This window comes from Nyctereutes procyonoides, unplaced genomic scaffold (assembly GCF_905146905.1).
Source record: "Nyctereutes procyonoides isolate TBG_1078 unplaced genomic scaffold, NYPRO_anot_genome, whole genome shotgun sequence".
Classification (NCBI taxonomy): domain Eukaryota; kingdom Metazoa; phylum Chordata; class Mammalia; order Carnivora; family Canidae; genus Nyctereutes; species Nyctereutes procyonoides.
The window spans coordinates 61,573,774-61,593,645 of NW_026575135.1; the positions used below are offsets into that span (position 1 = coordinate 61,573,774).

General features: G+C 41.2%; 1 protein-coding gene across 2 annotated transcripts in view; it reads right to left on the bottom strand.

The window, feature by feature from the left end:
- SNX24 (sorting nexin 24) overlaps positions 1-19,872 on the bottom strand; it is a 156,721-nt gene that overhangs the window by 59,587 nt on the left and 77,262 nt on the right. For both annotated transcript variants that reach the window (XM_055302550.1, XM_055302549.1), the window contains one exon: positions 14,582-14,665. In XM_055302550.1, the coding sequence (XP_055158525.1) occupies positions 14,582-14,665 (84 nt within the window). The remainder of the gene's footprint in view (positions 1-14,581; positions 14,666-19,872) is intronic.

Here is a 19,872-nt window from a genome sequence, read left to right on the forward strand (position 1 = left end):
ACTGATATGCCGACTAAAATGGAATGAAGTTTAATGTTCTAATTAAAAACTTGGAAAACCTACTGTGTAGCAGGAAGCCAGAGCTGGTGTCAGGATTAAGAATATACAGATTATGACCTGCTGGAAGAGAGGCAAAAGCCCTGAGCTTCTGAGCTCCCAGTTTGGGGAAGTGGACCCCATGGGCTCATTCTGATTAAAGGCACGGTTTCATTATATCCACAGAAAGGATGTAGAGTAAGAAGATTTATTACAGATCCCAGAAGCAGGGGGAGGGCGGCAGGTCATGAGCAAGCGGGAGATAAGAGAGCAGGGTAGCAAGCACCTGTCACTTACAGGTGGTTGAGATGGAGGTCACTAACTTCTCAAGGGCTTAACCCCAAATGCTTATTTGAAATGGTGCCAGGAAAGCAAAGTGAGAACTTATGGCAGGAATTCTCGAACTCAAGTTCTCACCTGAATGTCCAGACTCTGGGTGTGAGCAGGGTTAACATAGTGTAAAAAGCCTAGACAGCAGCTCAGAAAATCAAAACTGTTTTTCAAAGTTTCAAAAACTCAAGACAAAGGTTCTTCTCATCATGGATTGTTCCTTTACCACACATGCAAATCAAGAGCAAATCAAAAGCCTAGCAGCTAAAAGTGTAGTGAAAATATCTTCCCGTACATAAGAATATATTTACCATTAACCTGCACAAAGAAGGAGTCTCTGTATTTCCCAGATTAGCACTTCCAGTCCAAGACACTAGGCTGAGCCTCTGTTTGCCCCCTCACTCCATACACTGAGTGCCATTAAAATAATAACATGGAAGTGCTAGCTGCAAACCACAAATTCACTCTCTTTGCTTTCCTCACCAATAGAGCTCCTATATTATTAGGAGTAATGATGTATCCAGCTAAATTCAGCCAAGAAAGCTAAATTTCCCAACCCCTCTGCAGAGAGTGGAAGCCAGTGGTAATCAGAAGTCTCCAAGGGCTTTTCATAAGGACTCTTAAAATGGAACAAACTCAGGGCACCTGGCTGGCTCAGTCGGTGGAACATGCGACTCTGGACCTTGGAGTTGTGAGTTCAAGCCTCATGTTTGGTGGAAAAAAATTAAAAAAATAATTAAAATTTAAAAAAAGGAACAGACTCAGCTGCCTTGCACCTTCTGTCCTACTTCACCCCGCCTCCATGCCTCCATCCCCTGGCACCTTCTTCCTGTGGAGGTGATAATGATGGCTGGTGCTGCAGTACCCATCAGCCACCATGGAGCAACTCTGAGGATAGACGACAGGTGTTTCGGATGACCGAGCAGAAAGGAAGAAGCAGCCATGCCTGAAAGCCTCCAAGAGTTGCCTCAACAGCCCTGGACTGCCCACCCCCCAGACTTATTTTTTGAGAAGAAAAAAAATAATCCTTCCCCTCCCCCTTAAAGGTACTGGTATTTGGACTTTCTGTTTTATGTACCTGAATTTAACCCTGATAGACATCCAAAAAGTAAGAAAAGGCAAAAAGCCAAAGGTAATGGGACTCAGAAGAATGAAAACAAAGGGGCAGAGAAAAAGTATCACCAAGAGAGGGATTAAGAACTTTCTATAAGACACAAAGTGAGAGGGATCCCTGGGTGGCGCAGTGGTTTAGCGCCTGCCTTTGGCCCAGGGCGCGATCCTGGAGACCCGGGATCGAATCCCATGTCGGGCTCCCGGTGCATGAAGCCTGCTTCTCCCTCTGCCTGTGTCTCTGCCTCTCTCTCTCTCTCTCTCTCTCTCTCTCTCTCTGTGTGACTATCATAAAGAAATAAAAATTAAAAAAAGAAAGACACAAAGTGAGAGTGTGTCAATGAAAATAACAGAGCAGAGGATGCCCTGGCCAGGCCACCTCAAGAAAGAGATCGCAAAGACCATGGAGCACTGTTTTCTGAGCCAACCTGAGAGCTTTGTGCTCACAACTAGCATGAGAGGAGAGGGGAGCCAAGAAGAGGAATGAGACGATGTCATGGCTGGTCCACTGGCATGGTTACAAGCAGGGGCACTAGTAACCTGGTTGTGTCCCTAGCACTCACACCCAACCCTAGCCCACAAAGAAGTGTCATTGTCCCTAAAGAAAATGAATGAAGCATCTGGGTTGAATGATGGTGTCTGCCACTCTACTTATCCTATCGTGGGGTCCCCAGCCAAACAGCTGGTCTCTCCTCTCACTCCTTATGATGAAGCCCTCTAGCCGATACACCCCAGAGGAACTGGGCTTGTGTAGCCAAGGCAAAGGTACCAGTGACAAACACCAAGAATAATTCATCAGGTTGGATGGGCAATGAAGGCTAACTATCAGAATGAAGACTGTGAAAAAGCACTGTGGAAAAGAAAGGATTAGAAAAAGAAGTAGAACAATAAACCCCAGAGGAATAAAATAATGGAAGAGATCTTTGATAACTATTTAGTACCTGCAGGGAGATTTGAGAAGACATTGCTTCTATGTAACAAGAAGAGATTGCTGTGAAAAAAAAAATGAGATTTTTTTTTAGAAATTAAAAACATGACAGAGAAGTAAAAAATTAAAAGAGGTAGAATATAAAATCACAGATGTCTCTCAAACTCCACAACAAAGAGAGGGAGAGCAAAGTTAGGTGAAAAGAAAAACACCAGAAGGATTAATATAGGAAGTTTAATACAAAACCAGTAAGCATTCCATAAAGGAGAAAAGAAATACTCAAAGAAACAATAAAAGAATTATGTGAGGGGCTGCCTGGGTGGCTCAGCGGTTTAGCGCTGCCTTCAGACCTGGGATTGAGTCCCACGTCGGGCTCCCTGCATGGAACCTGCTTCTCCCTCTGCCTGTGTCTCTGCCTCTCTCTCTCTCTGTGTGTCTCTCATGAATAAATAAATAAAATCTTTAAAAAAAAATATGTGACCTGATTCAGATCTTCAGATTAAGAACCCACTGCATGCCAGCATAATATACTTTGAAAGCCCCGCACTTACTGACATTTATCTGTGAGCTCTCACGATAGCCAGGACAGAGAGAAGACACAGGAAAACATTTGCTGATGAGCACAGAAGGGGAACTTCTCATCAGCAATGGTGGACATCAGTGCTGCAAAGATCTAACGTGAGAACGTATTTCCATCACCAATTAAGTGGGAGATCCAAAGCATTTCCTGACATTCAAGACCTCAAAAAGTTTACCTCCTATGACTTCTTTCATACAAAGAAAGTTGAGGACATAACTCCAGAAAACAGATTAAAGCAAAGAGAAAGAACAGGATCAACCCAACAGCTCTGCCCCATCAGCATGAGGAAGGGAATCCAAGGACAGCTGGGCACACCATGCCCACAGAACTGTGGCTCTAGGGGTAAGCAAAAGGTCAGCGGATTTGAATAGGGGAGTTTCTGGAAGAAGGTTGATTCCACGCAGGAGACAGCATGGGGAAGACGAATAAATTTTAGGTTTTGTTAAAGTAGATTTTCTTTTGTCTATTAGAAAGGCTAAGCTCAGGGACTCCTGGGTGGCTCAGTGGTTGGGAGCCCGCCTTCAGCTTCAGATCCCCCAGAGTGCTGGGATCAAGTCCCGTATCGGACTCCCTGCATGGAGTCTGCTTCTGCCTGTGTCTCTGCCTCTCTCTCTCTCTGTGCCTCTCATGAATAAATAAATAAAATCCTTAAAAAAAAAAAAAAGAAAAGAAAAGAAAGGCTAAGTTCAAGGGGAAGCAAAAGCCTCTGGTGATGGTCATGGAGCAGAAGACAACGAGCCCCTCCTACATGTTAATTCAGTGCTAGACACACTCTTGCCCTCATGGGGCTTACATACCAGGAGACAGACAAGAAACAATATACAAGGTAATAAAACAGGGTGGGGGGCAGAGAATAACAGGATGGGGTGGGAGATGGGGGCCGGTGTGATATGGGAACGTCTGAGGAGGGATGTGAAGGCTACGTAGGAAACTGCATATCATTTTAAATGGGAAGCTTAGTGAACATCTGCAGCAGGGGAATGACTGGATAGAAGTTTACTTTGTAGACATCATGCTACATCCCACAGCAAGAAGCACTATAATAGGGCAGGAATCAGTGCAGGAGACCAGTCAGAAGTTCCTGCAGAAGAAGTCCAGGCAGGAGACCATGGTGATTCGAACTACGGTCCTGGCAGCAGACGTGGGGACAAGGAGAGGCTGTGGGAGTATGTAGAAAGAAGAGATGCTCAGAACGACTCCGGGTCCCTAGCTGTTTCAGGTGTGTGGCTTCACCCAGCAGCTGTATTTGAATGACCTGCCTGCTGTTTCCTGAAGGGTGGTAGAAAGCCAGGTTCAGGGAAAGTGGCAGGGAGCACAAGTTGTCTCCCCAGATCCACTGTCCCTCCCTTCTACAGAACAGACCTGATTTTCAGGTCAAGTACATGACCACCCAGAATAAAGGACACATTCCCCACACTCCCTTGAAGCTGTGTGGGACCCTAAGACTGAATTCTGGCGGAAGGTAGGACACAGACATGTAAGTGCACTTTTCAGGCAGTGTTCTTAAAGGGAATGACTACTTGCTTCTTTCCCTTCCTCTGCCCGCTGGCTGACTCCACCATGTGATGGCTAGACAGACAGGAAGCCATCACCTTCGAGGATGAGGGACAAGCCTCCCCTTGAGAGCGGGAGAGCCACAGGAGCCTGGGCCCCTGACGACGGTGAAACAGGCACACCAGCCCTAGGCATTTACATGGGAGAAATAAAGGTATATCTGTGGGTTGCCTGAGTGGCTCAGTAGATTGAGCGTCTGCCTTCTGCTCAGGTCATGATCCCAGGGTCCCGGGATGGGGAGTCTCCTTCCTCTCCCTCGGCCCACCCTCTGCTTGTGCTCACTCTAAGAAATAAATCAAAAATCATAAATAAATAAATAAATAAATAAATAAATAAATAAATAAATAAATAAAGTTTATCTGTGAATGCCACCATTATTTTGGCTCTAGAGTTACTTGTAGCAAAGTCTAATCTTATATGAGTAGGGCTTACAGCTGATACTGCTAGCTGCCTACCCAATATTCACTCCTTTCCTCTTTTTGCAAAAAAACAAAAACCCAATGCCATTCAGCATGCCAACACGCTGGGCAAAAGGTCTTCATTTCCCAAGTTCCATTGTCATTAGGATGGCCATGTAACAGAGGTGTTAATGAAACATAGTTTAAGTCTACTGGGTAGGGCTCTTGTTTAGCTCAGAGAGAAAGAAGAGGAAAGGAAAGGAGAAAAGGAAAGAAAAGAAAAGAAAGCCATAAAGAAAAGAAAAAAGAAAAAAAGGCTCTTCTTCCTGACAGAAATGCAGAAGCAAGGGCTGGAGGGACGGCAGCTATATTGTAACCAGAAGGGTGCAAGGTGTGTGCAAAGGTAAAGATGGCAAAGCAGAAAGACAAAAAGGAGCTCGGAACATGGATACTGTGGAACTGCTACATCAACTGGGACTGACTGCTTTTAGTTTTGTGGCAGTGTGAGAATCATCTCTCACTTGTTTAAGAGATCTAGTCAAGTTTCTATTACATCCAACCAAAAATCACTCTGGCATAAATGAACCCACTGTTTGGTTTTGGCGATTTTAAGATGCTCATGTGGCATTCAAATGGAAGCAAAGTGCAAGCAGGTAGATATGAGTCTATAGATCTGGGCATCAGACACATAGGTGGTTTCTAGAGCCGTGGAACTAGACGACATGACAGTGGGAGCTTCTCCATTGGCATGGACCAAAAAACAATCGCTGTGATTCATGGCAGGATCCTCAGACAGCTCCCAAGATCCCTGCCTCTTGGTACATGTGCTACAGAATCCCTTCCCCTGGACTCAGATGGCATCTGGTGACTGTGGTAGCATAGTCACTCCCTGATTCAGGTTTGCCTTTTATGAGACCCAGTCCTAGCAGACTGCTGGCATGGCCATGTGACACACACATGCCTCAGACTCAGGGATCGGCCTCAAAGAGCTGAGAGCTACCCCTGGCCAACAATCGGCAAACAAAAAGGGCCCTCAGTTCCAAGATCACAAGAAACTGAGCCTCACCTATATGAGCTTGGAAAAGGACCCTGAGCCCTGGATGGGATCATAGCCTTGGTGACACCCAGGCGTCATGATGCCTGGTGAGGCCCTAAGCAGAGAATCCAGAGAACCCATGCCCAGACTCCCGATCCACAGAAACTCTGAAATGATACAGTTGTCTTGTTTTATGCTGCTGAGTGTGTGGGGATCTGTTACGCTGCAACAGGACACTGAAACAGAAGATGAGACCTCCAACTCTGAGAGGCAGTGCAGAGAAGCAAGGCAGTGACCAAGCAAGGGGTGAAACTTGCACCTTCGGGAAGCCAGGTGCTCCAAGGAGCAGGCATGGTCAGACCATACTCAGTGAGGCTGAGGGATCAAACACTGGGTAAGGAGGGAGAAAGAAGTGGAAAAAGCAGACTTCTCTTTCAAGGAATTCTATGAAAAAAGGAGAGTAATGGGGCAACACAGGAGGGATGCATGGTGTCAAAGGTGGGCTTTATTATGTTAAATAGGAAATGCTGTGACTTGTTCATTTACTGATGAGACTGATCCAGTATTGAGGAAGGGGGAGAGGAAGAAAGGGGGAGAGAGGGAGAGGGGAGGGAGGGAGAAACAATTTGTTTGTCTCTAAGGGAATAAATACGTATCTCACCTCTATACCACGTGAGGTTATTTCTCAAACAGAAACAAAGCCAAAAATGCTAAATTATTCTGTGGTAAATAAGCTTATTCGGTTTCAGTTTTAAACCTAAAAAACTTCCTTTAAACGCACTGAATCATGACATTTCTTACATTGTAAAATAGAAAATCAACTCCATTATCTGTCTCTCTCACTCTCTCTCTCTTTTTAAATCTTGAAGATACAGTACTGAAAACACTTTTCCTTTTTATTTATGTCAGGAGTATGGAGGAAGACGATCATCATAGCTGCAGGGACCTGTGACAGCATTTGTAGGTGAGTAATGAATTGCTTTAGATGAGGAGAGACAAATCCAAGACAATATGTTTCCAGCAGGGCTCAGCTGCTCACAAGATAAATACTCCTCTGCCATCCCATCGGATGATTAACTGTTCTGGGCATGCTGCGTCCAGCCACGCAGCCTTTCCGATCCATGCGGATAGCCACCAGATTCCACAATACTGCAAGCACCATCCCCTGTGCCTGGAGTGATCACTCCCTTTCCTTTTTATTTCTATTTTTTAATATTTATTTATTTATTTATTTATTTTCAAGTAATCTCTACACCCAACATGGGGCTTGAACTCAAAAGCTCGAGATCAAGAGTTGCGTGCTTCACCAACTGAGCCAGCCAGGTGCCCCTTCCTTTCGTTTTTATAGCATTATTTAAAAAGATTGATTGACTGACTGATTGATTGATTTATGATAGAGAGAGAGAGAGGCAGAGAGAGAGAAGCAGGCTCCATGCTGGGAGCCCAATGCGGGACTCGATCCCGGGACCCCAGGATCGCGTCCTGGGCCAAAGGCAGGTGCCAAACTGCTGAGCCACCCAGGGATCCCCTCGTTTTTATACCATTAGAGAGATATTCAGAACTTACTCCACACAGACATGCCATGTATACTGGTGACTATTTTCTGTTTTTTAAAAAAACATTTTATCTCTTTATTTGAGAGAGAGAGAGAGAGAGCACACATGTGTGCATGAGTGTAGGGAGGAGGCAGAGGGACAGGGAGGGGAAAGAAACGTCAAGCAGATTCCACACTGAGTATAGAGCCTGGTGTGGGCAGGATTCCATGACCCTGAGATCATGACCTGAGCTGAAACCAAGAGTCAGATGCTCAACCAACTGAGCCACCCAGATGCTCCAATAAAGACCACTTTAAGAAAGGAACACAAATACCTATCTATCCCAAGCACATGAGTAAAAAGAAGGAACCAGAACAAAGAGGTTAAGGAAAGACCTGGGGAGCCTTTGGGGTAAAATTCAATCTTTCACTCCACTGTGGCATCCCTACATCCCTAGGGTTCCCTCTGGAAACACTGTACATGGTGCTGTACTCCTGATTTAACCCCATATGGTGGCTTGGGATTCTGTGAAATGTGTACTTTGTTAGTTTCAATATGAGAATGTAATATTTTATTCAAGCCAAAAGTAGGCAATAACAAGATTGAAGACACTTAATTTAGTAATGCATCAGCACCATATTTCCCTGAAACCTCTGGCCTGGAGCTGAGAGCAGACAGTTGGGAAGGCATAAGCTCAGCAGTTGGTCATGCTGAATTTTCTCCCCACTTCCATGATTGGAGGGCAAGGGAGAAAAGTTGTTCTCAAGGACCACCATTCAAAGTGGTAACCTGTTTGTCTCTAGGGGATGTGGGCAGGTGTTGCTGTAGCACGGGGCGCTGCACACACAAGCCCAAGGCTCTCCCTGTCACCACACCCTGGCCTGAGCAGTATGGAGGGAACCATTTAACTTTATTTTTAAAAAGGACATTATGCAAAGAGTGAAGAGAGAAGACCAGGGGAGGGGCTTGCTTAGGATTTCAGTGTGATGCTGGTGGTGTTCCCACCTAGGACTGGTGAGCTACAAAGGACTTTTCAGTGTAACCTGGGATGGAAGTTACAGTGAGCCAAACCCCACAATAAAAACCCTTTTTGTTACCCAAAATATTCCTCTAGTAATTCAGAAATATACATAATGTCCGGGATCCCTGGGTGGCGCAGCGGTTTAGCGCCTGCCTTTGGCCCAGGGCGCGATCCTGGAGACCCAGGATCGAATCCCACGTCGGGCTCTCGGTGCATGGAGCCTGCTTCTCCCTCTGCCTGTGTCTCTGCCTCTCTCTCTCTCTCTCTGTGACTATCATAAATAATAAAAATAAAAATTAAAAAATATATATTTAAAAATATATATATACATAATGTCCTCCAAACATTCCATTTTCCCAATACCTATTTAATGCCTAATAAGTACCCAATACTAGGAAGCAGCGAAGAAGATACAAAAGATAATATATGGTCCCTTTTATAAAAAATGTATCTTCTAGTTGGACAAGACCTAGGGACAACTAAATTTTAATGATCTCTTAGATGTTTTTAAACTAAGTAGAAATGCCTGCTCACGATATTAGGATCGTAAGAGGCACACGTTGGGCATAGAGATTACTTTAAAATATATATATATATATAAAGGAATAGGAGTTCCAAGAGCAAATACATGAGGCAAAAAGAAACCCACGTGAAAGAAGAAGGTCAAGTGTTTTACTTTGGCTTGAAAGGATCAGAACACAGAAGGGAGGCCATTCAGCATGGCAAAGAGAGAAAAAGTGATTTTCATACAAGGGGGTGAATGGGAGGACTAGTTTGGGGGTCACTGCTATCTTCTTATGAGAAAGTGAGAAATAAGGTCAACCAGAAAAGGGGTTTGTGGTTGACACAATAATGGTTCTCTTTAACGATGTCCATGTCCTGATCCCTGGAACCTACGAATGTGTCACATTATATGGCCAAAGGGTGGGATTAAATCAAGTATCTTGAAATGGAGACATTATCTGGGATTATGCAGGTACAACCAAATCTCAAGGGAGAGGCTGAAATGTCCCCGTCAGAGAGGGGAGATGTGGGGACTGGACAGAGGATGACAGAATCAGAATCTGCAGTGGCCTTACCACTGGCTCTAGAGACAGAAGAGGCCACAAGCCACAGACTGTGAGCAGCTTCTAAAAGCTAGAAAAGGCAGGGAGATGGATTCTCTCCCAGAGCCTCCCAGGAGGATCACAACGCCATCCACATATAATAAATGTGTATTGCTTTAAGCCACTAGGTTTGTGGTTATTAATCCTACCAGTAAAAACAAACTAACAGAAACTCTAGGATTACTGGCCTTGAGAATCAATGTCCATGATAAGTTGACAATATGGACCCACTTCAATGTATTTGGGCAAGAGGATGAAGATATAAATAGTACTTTAGGGAAACTGAATTATAGCAAAGAGTGAATCAGAAGACAAGAGTCAAAACAATTAAAGCAATACTTACAAAATAGTAAGACTCTGGCTTGGGAGGGCAGAGAAGAAAGGGGTATGTTAAGCAGTGCATATTGTAGAAATTTGGAAGAATGAGTCAATAGGACTTGGTGACACTCTGAATATGTGAGGTAAGAGAAAAGCAGGAGAGACTCCCCAAGGTTTCAAACCTTGCGGCTTCAGTGCCTGTGATGGAGACAGGGTGGGTGGGGAGGATGGTCTAAGAGATGCATCTAAAAATATAACCATACAAGAGGATCTGTCAAATGTCGAGAGGCACTGGGAGACTCATCATGTGGGATGCTGGTTTAACAGACAGATTAATGGACTCCATCAGAGAGACTCTGCTTCTGCGTGTCTGGGTAGTACCCAGAGTGTGCACTTCAGTCAACACTATGCCGGTTTAGGTGGTCCAAAATGCACACTATGAAACGAATCAGTCAAGAAAAGCTAAAAGAAAATGGAATCAGGGGCATCTGGGTGGCTCAGTGGTTGAGTGTCTCCCTTTGGCTCAGATTGTTAATTCTGGGATCCTTGGATCGAGTCCCACATCAGGCTCCCCATAGGGAGCCTGCTTCTCCCTCTGTCTATGTCTCTGCCTATCTCTCTGTCTCTCTCATGAATAAATTAAAATCTAAAAAAAAAAAAAAAAGAAGGAAAGAAAATGGAATCAAATACTCATCATAGCTCTGGAAGAAATGACTGATGTTAGCTAAAATCCGAAAGAGTGAAAATTGACCTCACAGATAACATACCAATTTAAAGCTTTTGTAAATTAAAACAAATGTCATAGCCATAAGGTCCTGTATGAAAAATACTCTCAGCCAGTGGCTAACATTTTATTAACAGGCCACACAAACTAACAGGCAGAAGCAAATGAGACTCCAGCAGAAAGACAATTCCAAAAAGAGGGAATACAACTTCTAAACGAACTTAAAAGATACCAATGAAAAGAGCAACAAGGCAACATACACTGTTTGCTAAGTAAACAAGTATCATTGGGGGGCAGGTAATATTCAAATCTGACAAGATTTTGTGATACTTTCAAATGTGCTAGTTGTGCTTTTAATCTGCTAGAACCATTTTAAAAATAATTTGGCAACATACATCAAGGGGCAGTAAAAACATCCAAACCCTTTGACAGAGAATACTTCTTTTTGTAATTTAGTGTAAAGAAACCATGTTGAGCATGGAAAAGATTAGATCTAATGAAGGCTATCAATAATTGGAAATTTTACCATGTGATGCACACAATCTCATTTAGCTCATAAAATAATCCTATGAAGTTAGTACTGTAATTATTCCTATCTTACAAATGGGGAACATGAGACACAGAAAGATCACATAACTTGCTCCAGGGACTCAACATCCAGGAAGAGGTAAAGGCAGGCTCAGAAGCATTCTGCTTCCAAAGCCTACACACTTAACTTCTACACCATAGTTAGTATCATGCAAGAACACGGTTAGCACAGAATTATTTGCTTCCGTGAAAATTCAAGAAAAGAGGGGCATCTGGTTGCTTCAGCCAGTGGGGTAACTGACTCTTGATCTCAGGGTTGTGATTTTGATCATAGGTTGTGACTCAGTATAGCGACTACTTAAAAATAAAAATTAAAAATCAAGAAAAGGAAAATAGGAAATATAGTAGTATAGCAGAAATATGTAAAACAATGTATTATTTTTCCTGTCCCCAAACTTCCTGCAAAGTTTAGCTTTAGAGTCTAAAAATTATTAGAAAGGGGGAAAAAAAAACCTCTTGAATGTTTCTTAAAAAAAAAAGAAATCCTAAGAAAAGTGTAAACAACTGGGATATTATTTTTGTATTTTAATATGAACAATTATAAAAATTGAGGTGAAGTTATAATCATCAAGAACTTTCCTTAGACAACCAGATGAACTGTGAAATGGGTAACAGTCTTAGTTCTGTCTCAAAATCAGCCTGACGACAAGCCAGGAGGCATTTCTGTCCGTTTGTAGAATATGGAGAAGAGCCATGTAGCTAGTATTCTAAAGATGCAAAGCACTTGGTTTAAGAGCTCATATATCATTTCAGAATTAACATGGGGACTCTGGCCCAACACTTAACAAGTAAAAAATATGATGTAAAATGTCAGGAAAACCAGAACACTGATAAGAGGGCAAACCACACATGCTGCAGAAATAGTCAAGTATTTCAAGAAGATTAAATAAGAGATTTGACTGAATTTAAAAGGAAAATATTTTATATAAAAATATAACACTCAAAATGCATCACAAAATTCAAATATGGAAATTGGGCCATCAAAATAGTGATAAAACAGTCAAGTTGTACAACATGGCAGTAGCAATCAGTAAAGCTTGTGCATTCTGAGTAAATTTTTTGTTGATTTCAATTCTTAACATCATTTACACTCAAGATTACAGATTTCTTCTTTTTTCACACCCTATCATGATTTAGACTTAACTATCTTCTATAGTAACCTTTTAGCCAAATCAAATCCAATTGTACTAGGGCAAGTGAAGGAGGCTTTTGGCAGCTGCTTTCTGCTCTCCAATACCCAATACAGAAGTCAGTAAATACATACCTAAAACTGCCTCACAAAGCTATTTTTATCTCTGTGCCCCTGTCAGGATGTTTTAAAAATGCAAAATTGAGAAATTTGAGGATTTTTACTCTCAGCTTTGGTAGGCCTGATTATATGACTATAAGCGTGGTTAAAATTATTACCAGAAACTGCAGAAATTGAAGAAAGGTCCTAGAAAACCTAGGAATTTTTTCTGGCTCTGAGTATCTCAGAACTGCCCCTAATCACTGGGGAGAAAATAAGATCATGGTAGAGAACCGGAGGACCGACCCTGCACTGGTAAGAAGCTCAGGGCGGGCCTAATTGGCAGTCACCCAGCTGTGCCTGGTGCAGAGCTGGTCCTGGAGTATCTGGTGAGGACAGCTAGGTTGTGTGGAGGTCATGGTGAGCTGGGAGGTTAGGAAGACAGCCGGCATGTGACAAGCCCCCTAGTCTGTACTCTGCTCTTGAGAGGCTGAGCAGGGGGTGGAGCTCTGGTTTTAACGTTAGTGTAAGAATTTATTTCATGAAGTACCCTGCAGAAATCTCCCTAGAATCAGCTTCATTGCAATACAAACAGACAAAAACAGAGAAGGCATGGAGTCAGAGACTCCAGGTTTGTTCCTCTTTGAGACCCCCTGGTAGGAGCTTTTGTAAAGGCTAACAGCAACATCTGGTCTATATCCACATCCACGTGCATTGTTTCCCTTGGAAGCAAATCTGGATTTAACAAAATTTTAACTGAAGAATGACATGTATATAAATTATCCCTTCATAAGAGAAAAGTATACAGAGGGGATGAGTTGCACTAATTTCTCAATAATATCCTGTTAAAGTTTATACTTAGTATTCCATTCTTCTGACTAAAAAGTGGGGAAATTTAATTTTTAAAAAACTACTAAAGAATTTTTAATACAGAGTAAGCACCCCATCATGTCATCTATGTGCTGTCAGTTCCCAGAAAACTTAAGAGGTCTTTAACGAAATTAAAAGAATAGATTATCTTTCTTTTTTTTAAATTTTATTTATTTATTCATGATAGACACAGAGAGAAAGAGAGAAAGAGAGAAAGAGAGACAGGCAGAGAGAGAAGCAGGCTCCATGCCGGGAGCCTGATGCAGGACCCGATCCCAGGACTCCAGGTTCACGCCCCGGGCCAAAGGCAGGCACTAAACCGCTGAGCCACCCAGGGATCCCCGAATAGACTATCTTTCTTAACATATTTACTTAGTATCTTCCCATCTAACTTCTTACCTAATAAAAGAACAGAAGTGAAGAAAATGAATTAGGGCACACTTTCATGTGTGTGTATGTGTGTGTGTGTGTGTGTGTGTGTATAAAATATATATATTCATGCATATGAGTATATACACATATACTCGTATACGTCTTCACAAGCTCTGTCTAGTTATTAAGGTAATGTCAGCACCCCAGTAGTAATTTCTAACCCACAAAACATTAAATTTTGGTAGAAAATAAAAAATATTCACTCTTCTATTCTTGACTATTTCTTTCCCAACTCAGCTATTTCTTCTGTATTCTTATTTCTTTTATCTAAATCTTTTAATGAAATAAATCCAAGCACTTGAACAGCCATCTTGTAGAGATCAATTCAATTCAAAAAGAATTGTACATGTTCTCCTTTGAAAGGTTTGCAAAGAATCCTTGAATACAGGTGCCATGTATGCTATCTTTTCTAGGAACATGTAAGTGTAAGTTGATTTTACTAAATTTCTCCTTGGAAAATATTTATCTGCTTCTTTCTTTCCTTTCTGTAAAGCATGTTAAGTCTGTTTCGTGGAGAGAATAAGGTCTGAGTCTTATTTTCTGTGAATCTCTAACACTCAGGGCAGTACCTTGCAAACAGCTTACCACCTCACATCTATTTATGTAAAAGATCTTAATAGAAAATCGCCTACCCAGAAAGCACACCTTTAAGGGACTGAATAATTTATTTTAAAAGAAAACTGAAATCATGATAGAAGAAATCACACTGTTCCAAGAACTATTCGCGCTCTAAGGAAACCATCTTAACCTTACAGCATCTGAGGAAAAAAGGAAAAAAAAAAGTTACCTTTTTGTGCAAGGCATGAAATTCGCTGTATCTTTTTTCAACAAAATGTTTTCTTCCATTCATGAGCACTTCTATCTTAAACACCTAAGGAGAAAAAATTAAACAGATTAATTCCACCGGTTCAAAACCCTCAACGGTCTGATGTGGTAAGTTTGTGACCATGATATATTTCATCCCTTTAATTACAGTAGCTGATTCCCCAAAACCCGGAAGGCTCAGGAGACCCTCGTCCAACAGCACTGATTAATGAGCACTCAAGCCAAATGCTTTAGTGAGTACAAACTGAAGGATCCCTTTAACGTGTCGAAAAACAACAGAAACTTAAATGCATTCACATGCTCCTTAACTTTCTAATCAGAGCACATTCTTCCCTTAGAATTATTTCACCAAATGCGTATGATGGTATCGAAATAAAGCGTTTTGACAACAGCGAGCGTCTGGTAGGAATGGCAGGCCCCAGCATTCCATTATGGGTATTATGACGACGGCTGTGCTGTGTCATCTCTAAGACAATCAGGCAAACAGCAGTGCATTTTAGGTTAATTTCTTCCTAACCTGCATATTCATCTATAGGCTCAGCTGGGCCTGTTCTGCTGTTTGCAAAACAGGGAAAATGTAGTAAAGGCTCATTTTCCCTGCATGATGCCAGTGACAGCTTGTGCTCCCACCTCCAGAAGGTTGAAAGGCCAGAAGAAAAGGCTCTCTGGGTGCACTAATTAGTAGGCACTAACATGACATTTTCTTGATTCTTAGGTCAGTGGGTCAAGACTGGGAGCCAGGGATGAGAAATATTGTGAAATGCTCCTGAAAACACAATGCTAAGGTGGGGTAGGGGAAGGATGCTCGGCAAGAATGGAAGAGAAGGTGATCGGTTATTTTCAAGAGTTTGTCTTTGACTCTTGTTTTGCTGAGCAAGATGAGGACATAACTAAGATGATGGAATATTGTTCAATTAATTAGTAAGCCTAATTTATTTTTTCAGTTGCCCTTCTGGAAAAAAAACTAGAGTTGAGGTCACAGGACTCTAAAAAGAATTAAAAGCATGCTAACTTTAAAGAAAACGGAAGTTAACACACAAAAAACAAGGTCACGTACCACCATTATGAAAACAGACCCCCTATGGCTCTACATTTCTACCTCATATGTAATATGACTTTTTTGAAAAGACAAAATTATATCATCAAGCACAAAATGTATTTGTAGATTTGTACTTCTTTGAATCAGAAAATCTTCTATTTTATGACTCAGCTTAAGAAACATGCTTTTCTTAAAGCAAATAGTAAATATTTACCAATTTAATCAATACCTTACATTAACATTCAGTTTTTCAAGAAACCTCTCCAAAAATACTTTTCTTTGGCTAACCAGTGAAAATACTCTCTTCTAAAAACATACCCATATGCTTCAAAGTCTCAGATATATGTATACTATTTTTTAGAAAAATATTGTTTACTAATTCACCAAAGAAAATTCTTCTTCAAAGACACTGCAAGGAATAGGATGAGGAAAACACCCTGAGAAACACAAACAAAAGCAGCTCAGCTTCAACACATGAGCTTGGTTAATAGAATACAGAGTCCCTTTGTCGTGTCAGGCCCCAGAGTTAAATCAGGACAATGTGGGAGCAGTAGAAGTACTTTCCATCTGCTGAACTGCAGGAAAGAAACGGAAGTTATGCTGAGTCCAGTTACATGAGGCTTCATCATAAAACCCACCACTTTAATTGGCAGAATCCGTGGAAGGAGAAAGTAGAAGACTCAGAAAGGCTCAACCTACTAGGTCATCCTGTCGAAGGCCAGGGATAAGATACATTACACGGCGGCTGCCTCATGGAATGTCATTCCTTCTATGGACCAGATGGCTCCATTCCTAAGTTCCAAAGCTACTTTTCAGTCACTCAATTCAAGGGAGTGGCAAGGTGGGAGGGTTATACACACACACCCCGCGTGGTACATTTTCATGCTAATATTTTTATTATGGTGCCATTTTAAAAATGTACAATATTACCTAATCTTATTCAGACTTCTTTTTAAGTTCTGGGAAAATATCTTGTAAAGGAAGTTGGTTAATTAGAATTTCTAGGACAATGTGAGGCAAGAAACGGAATCAATTTAATAAACCTTATTTTCCTGAATTCCACAGCTGTTTTTCTTTCTTTCTTTCTTTTTTTTTTTAAATAATTCCTGATACATGTTGTCCCTGCTGCCTGGAAAACCTTTTTCCTGTTCTCCTGGCAAACTCCTAGTAGCTATTAGCCACCTCTAAGTTAGGAATTCCTGGGAAAGCATGTAGTACAGTATCTAGCATTCAGTCATTTAATTATTTATTTAGCAGATATTTACTGAGTGACTACAATGTACCTAGAAGATGCTCTAGGGTCTGGGGATTCAGCAGTGAACAAAAGGGGCAAGAGCTCCGGCTTCCAAGTGCATATATTCTATTTGGTGAGGGAGGCGGACTATAAACACATGAATGAATATGGTGAAGTCAGGAAATCAAAGTCCTGTGGAAAATAAGGCAGCAGGGTAATAACACAAAGCTGAATGAGGGTGTTGTTTCAGCAGCAGGGTGTGAGAGAAGGTCTCCCCGGGCAGAGCAGCAGAGAGAGGTGCAACATCCAGAGACAAATACCAAGAAAAAGTTGAATGTGGCTATCTCTGGAATTTTAGACTGTGAGTGAATGGACAAGGCCTTTTTAAAAAAAAAAAATTCTGTTTAAAAAAATTTTGAGGGGGACACCTGGATGGCTCACTGGTTGAGCATCTGCCTTTGGCTCTGGGCATGATCCTGGAGTCTGGGGATGAAGTCCCACATCAGGCTCTCCATAGGGAACCTGCTTCTCCCTCTGCCTATGTCTCTGCTTCTCTCTTTGTGTCTCTCACAAATACATAAATAAAATTTTTTAAAAAAATATTTTTTAATTAAAGCCTAGGGCAGAATGATTTCCACATCTGGTCAACATAGCATAACAGGGAGCAGGCTTACCCTCCCACCGGAAACAACTCAAAATAGGTGGGAAAGATGGCTCTCAAGACATCAGACATGAGGAAATGTGGAACAGTGAGAGACAAAAGAAACAAAGCTGAGCCCGATGTTACCCCTATCAGATTCCTGAGGGCAACTGAGAGGAAGCCAGTTATGAGAAAACAGGGTCCTGGACAAGAGTGAGCTGCACACAGAAAGGACTCCTGTGTCCTGCCAGAGATCTCCTTCCACCATTCAGCTGAACCCTTGTCAACACACGAGTTTGGGGAAACTTACTCAAGGACAAGAAGACATGAGAGAGAACACATGCTCAGAGCTCACAGACAGCTGGGCATACACAGTCTGTTCCCAAAAGCCAGGGTAGAAAACTTCATCATTCACAAGATATTAGAGTTCTTAGAAAGGTCTTGTCTCAGTAGTGGAACAAAATTAACTGCAGACTAAAGGGCCTTTTAGTCCAACATAAAAAAGCTTAAAACAAGACCCAAAGAGTGCAAACTGTTTCCAAGTAACTTAACCACATGCCAGGACAAAGCTCAAGAATATTTTTAGGAATATAAAAATATCTAGTACCTAAAAGATAAAATTCAGAGTCTAGCATCTAATCAAAAAGAAGCAGGAAAATATAACTCATAATAATAAGAAAGACCAAAAAAAAAAAAAAAAGAAAAGAAAAACCTATGACAGAAACTGATCCAGAAATGACACGGATGATAAAATTAGTAGAAAAAAAGCATTAAAATCATTATTATAAGGCAATTTCTTATATTTAAGAAGCCATAGGACAGTGTATCATGACCATGACTATGGGAGATACTAAAAAGATACATAGCAAGTCTGTATTCCACTGATGAAATCAACAACATCTATGATTTAAAAAAAAATACACTGGACAGAATTTAAAACATATTAGACATTGCATAAGAAAAGTAAGTGAACTTAAAGACTCAGCAACAGAAACTGTCCCAAATGAGAGACAGGAACAAAAACTAAAAAATAGCTAAACAGAGCATCAGTAAATTACAGGACAACTTGAAACAGTAGAATGTATGTATAATTGGAGTCCCCACAGGAGACAAGAGACAGGAGACTAGGGCTGGCAGAAAAGACAAATAAATTTAAAGAAATCATGACCAAAATGTTTCCAAATTTGATGGAAACTATTACCCACAGATTAAGAAAATCAATGGATCCAAATACAAGAAACATGGGAAAAAAGCAAAAGCCAAAAATCCAAAAGGCAAATCATATCCAAATTCTTTAAAACCAGTAAGAAAGAGAAAATCTGAAAAGCAGCCAGGGAAAAAAAGAGACATTAAGTAGAAAAGAAATAAAGGTAAGTTGGACACCACATTTTAAAAATATTTCCATAAATAACCAAGCATATAAGAGAGATTCAATGCATATATACTCCACTTAGTTTTACACGTCATAGCAATATGTTCTTTATAAAGTAGCATATGTAAAATAAAATGTATAATTTAAGGCCAAATTTTTAATCATTATTTTTAAATTAATGATTACTTTTCCCCAGTCAAATAATAACAAGAGTGATAGCAAGGACTTTTCTAGCACTTATTATGTGCAGGCACTGCTCCAAGCTCTTTACTCATAATAATCACTCATTTAATTCTCACCACCCCAAATGAAATAGGTACCATTATCCTCATTTTACAGGTCAGAAAAGTGAGGCAAGAATTAATGGACTTGCCCATAGTAGAGCTGCATTTTGAACCCAGTAACTTGGTTCCTGTATCTGCCCTTGTAGTCACTGCATGATACTGATTCCTAATAAGCAACATTCTTTATATAGCCTCATTTCTTGGTGCGGGGGGAATGTTCTGGAGTAAGCACACCGCTTTCCATTTCTTCTCCCCTGGTGGTTCTGTCCTCTAGATGGGGTTGCCCAGGAGCATAAGACACTTGGCCAGGAAGTCTTTACCCTCAACTATTTGGAGACTATGCTCCTTTATGGAACCAGACCACTGATCTATATAAAAAGTATGTAACTCTGTAGAGGAGAAGGATACTTTTTTATATTACCTCCTCTTGTCAGGATCTGTGCCCACACTGCTCTCTCAATCTCCTTATACTGTGGTTCCAAATGTTAGCTTGTATGTTTTTGCTAAAAATAATAATAATTATAATATGTACTTAGGGAAAAAAGTTTCAAAAAGTCCAAACACTGTAAATTTAAAAGTATACGTTTCTTACATAAGAGGCTTGTGTAAGTCCTTGACAACTCAAGAGGGAATCTTAAATATCCTTTCACAAATTGTTCCCACACACACAAACTCTGTATGTAC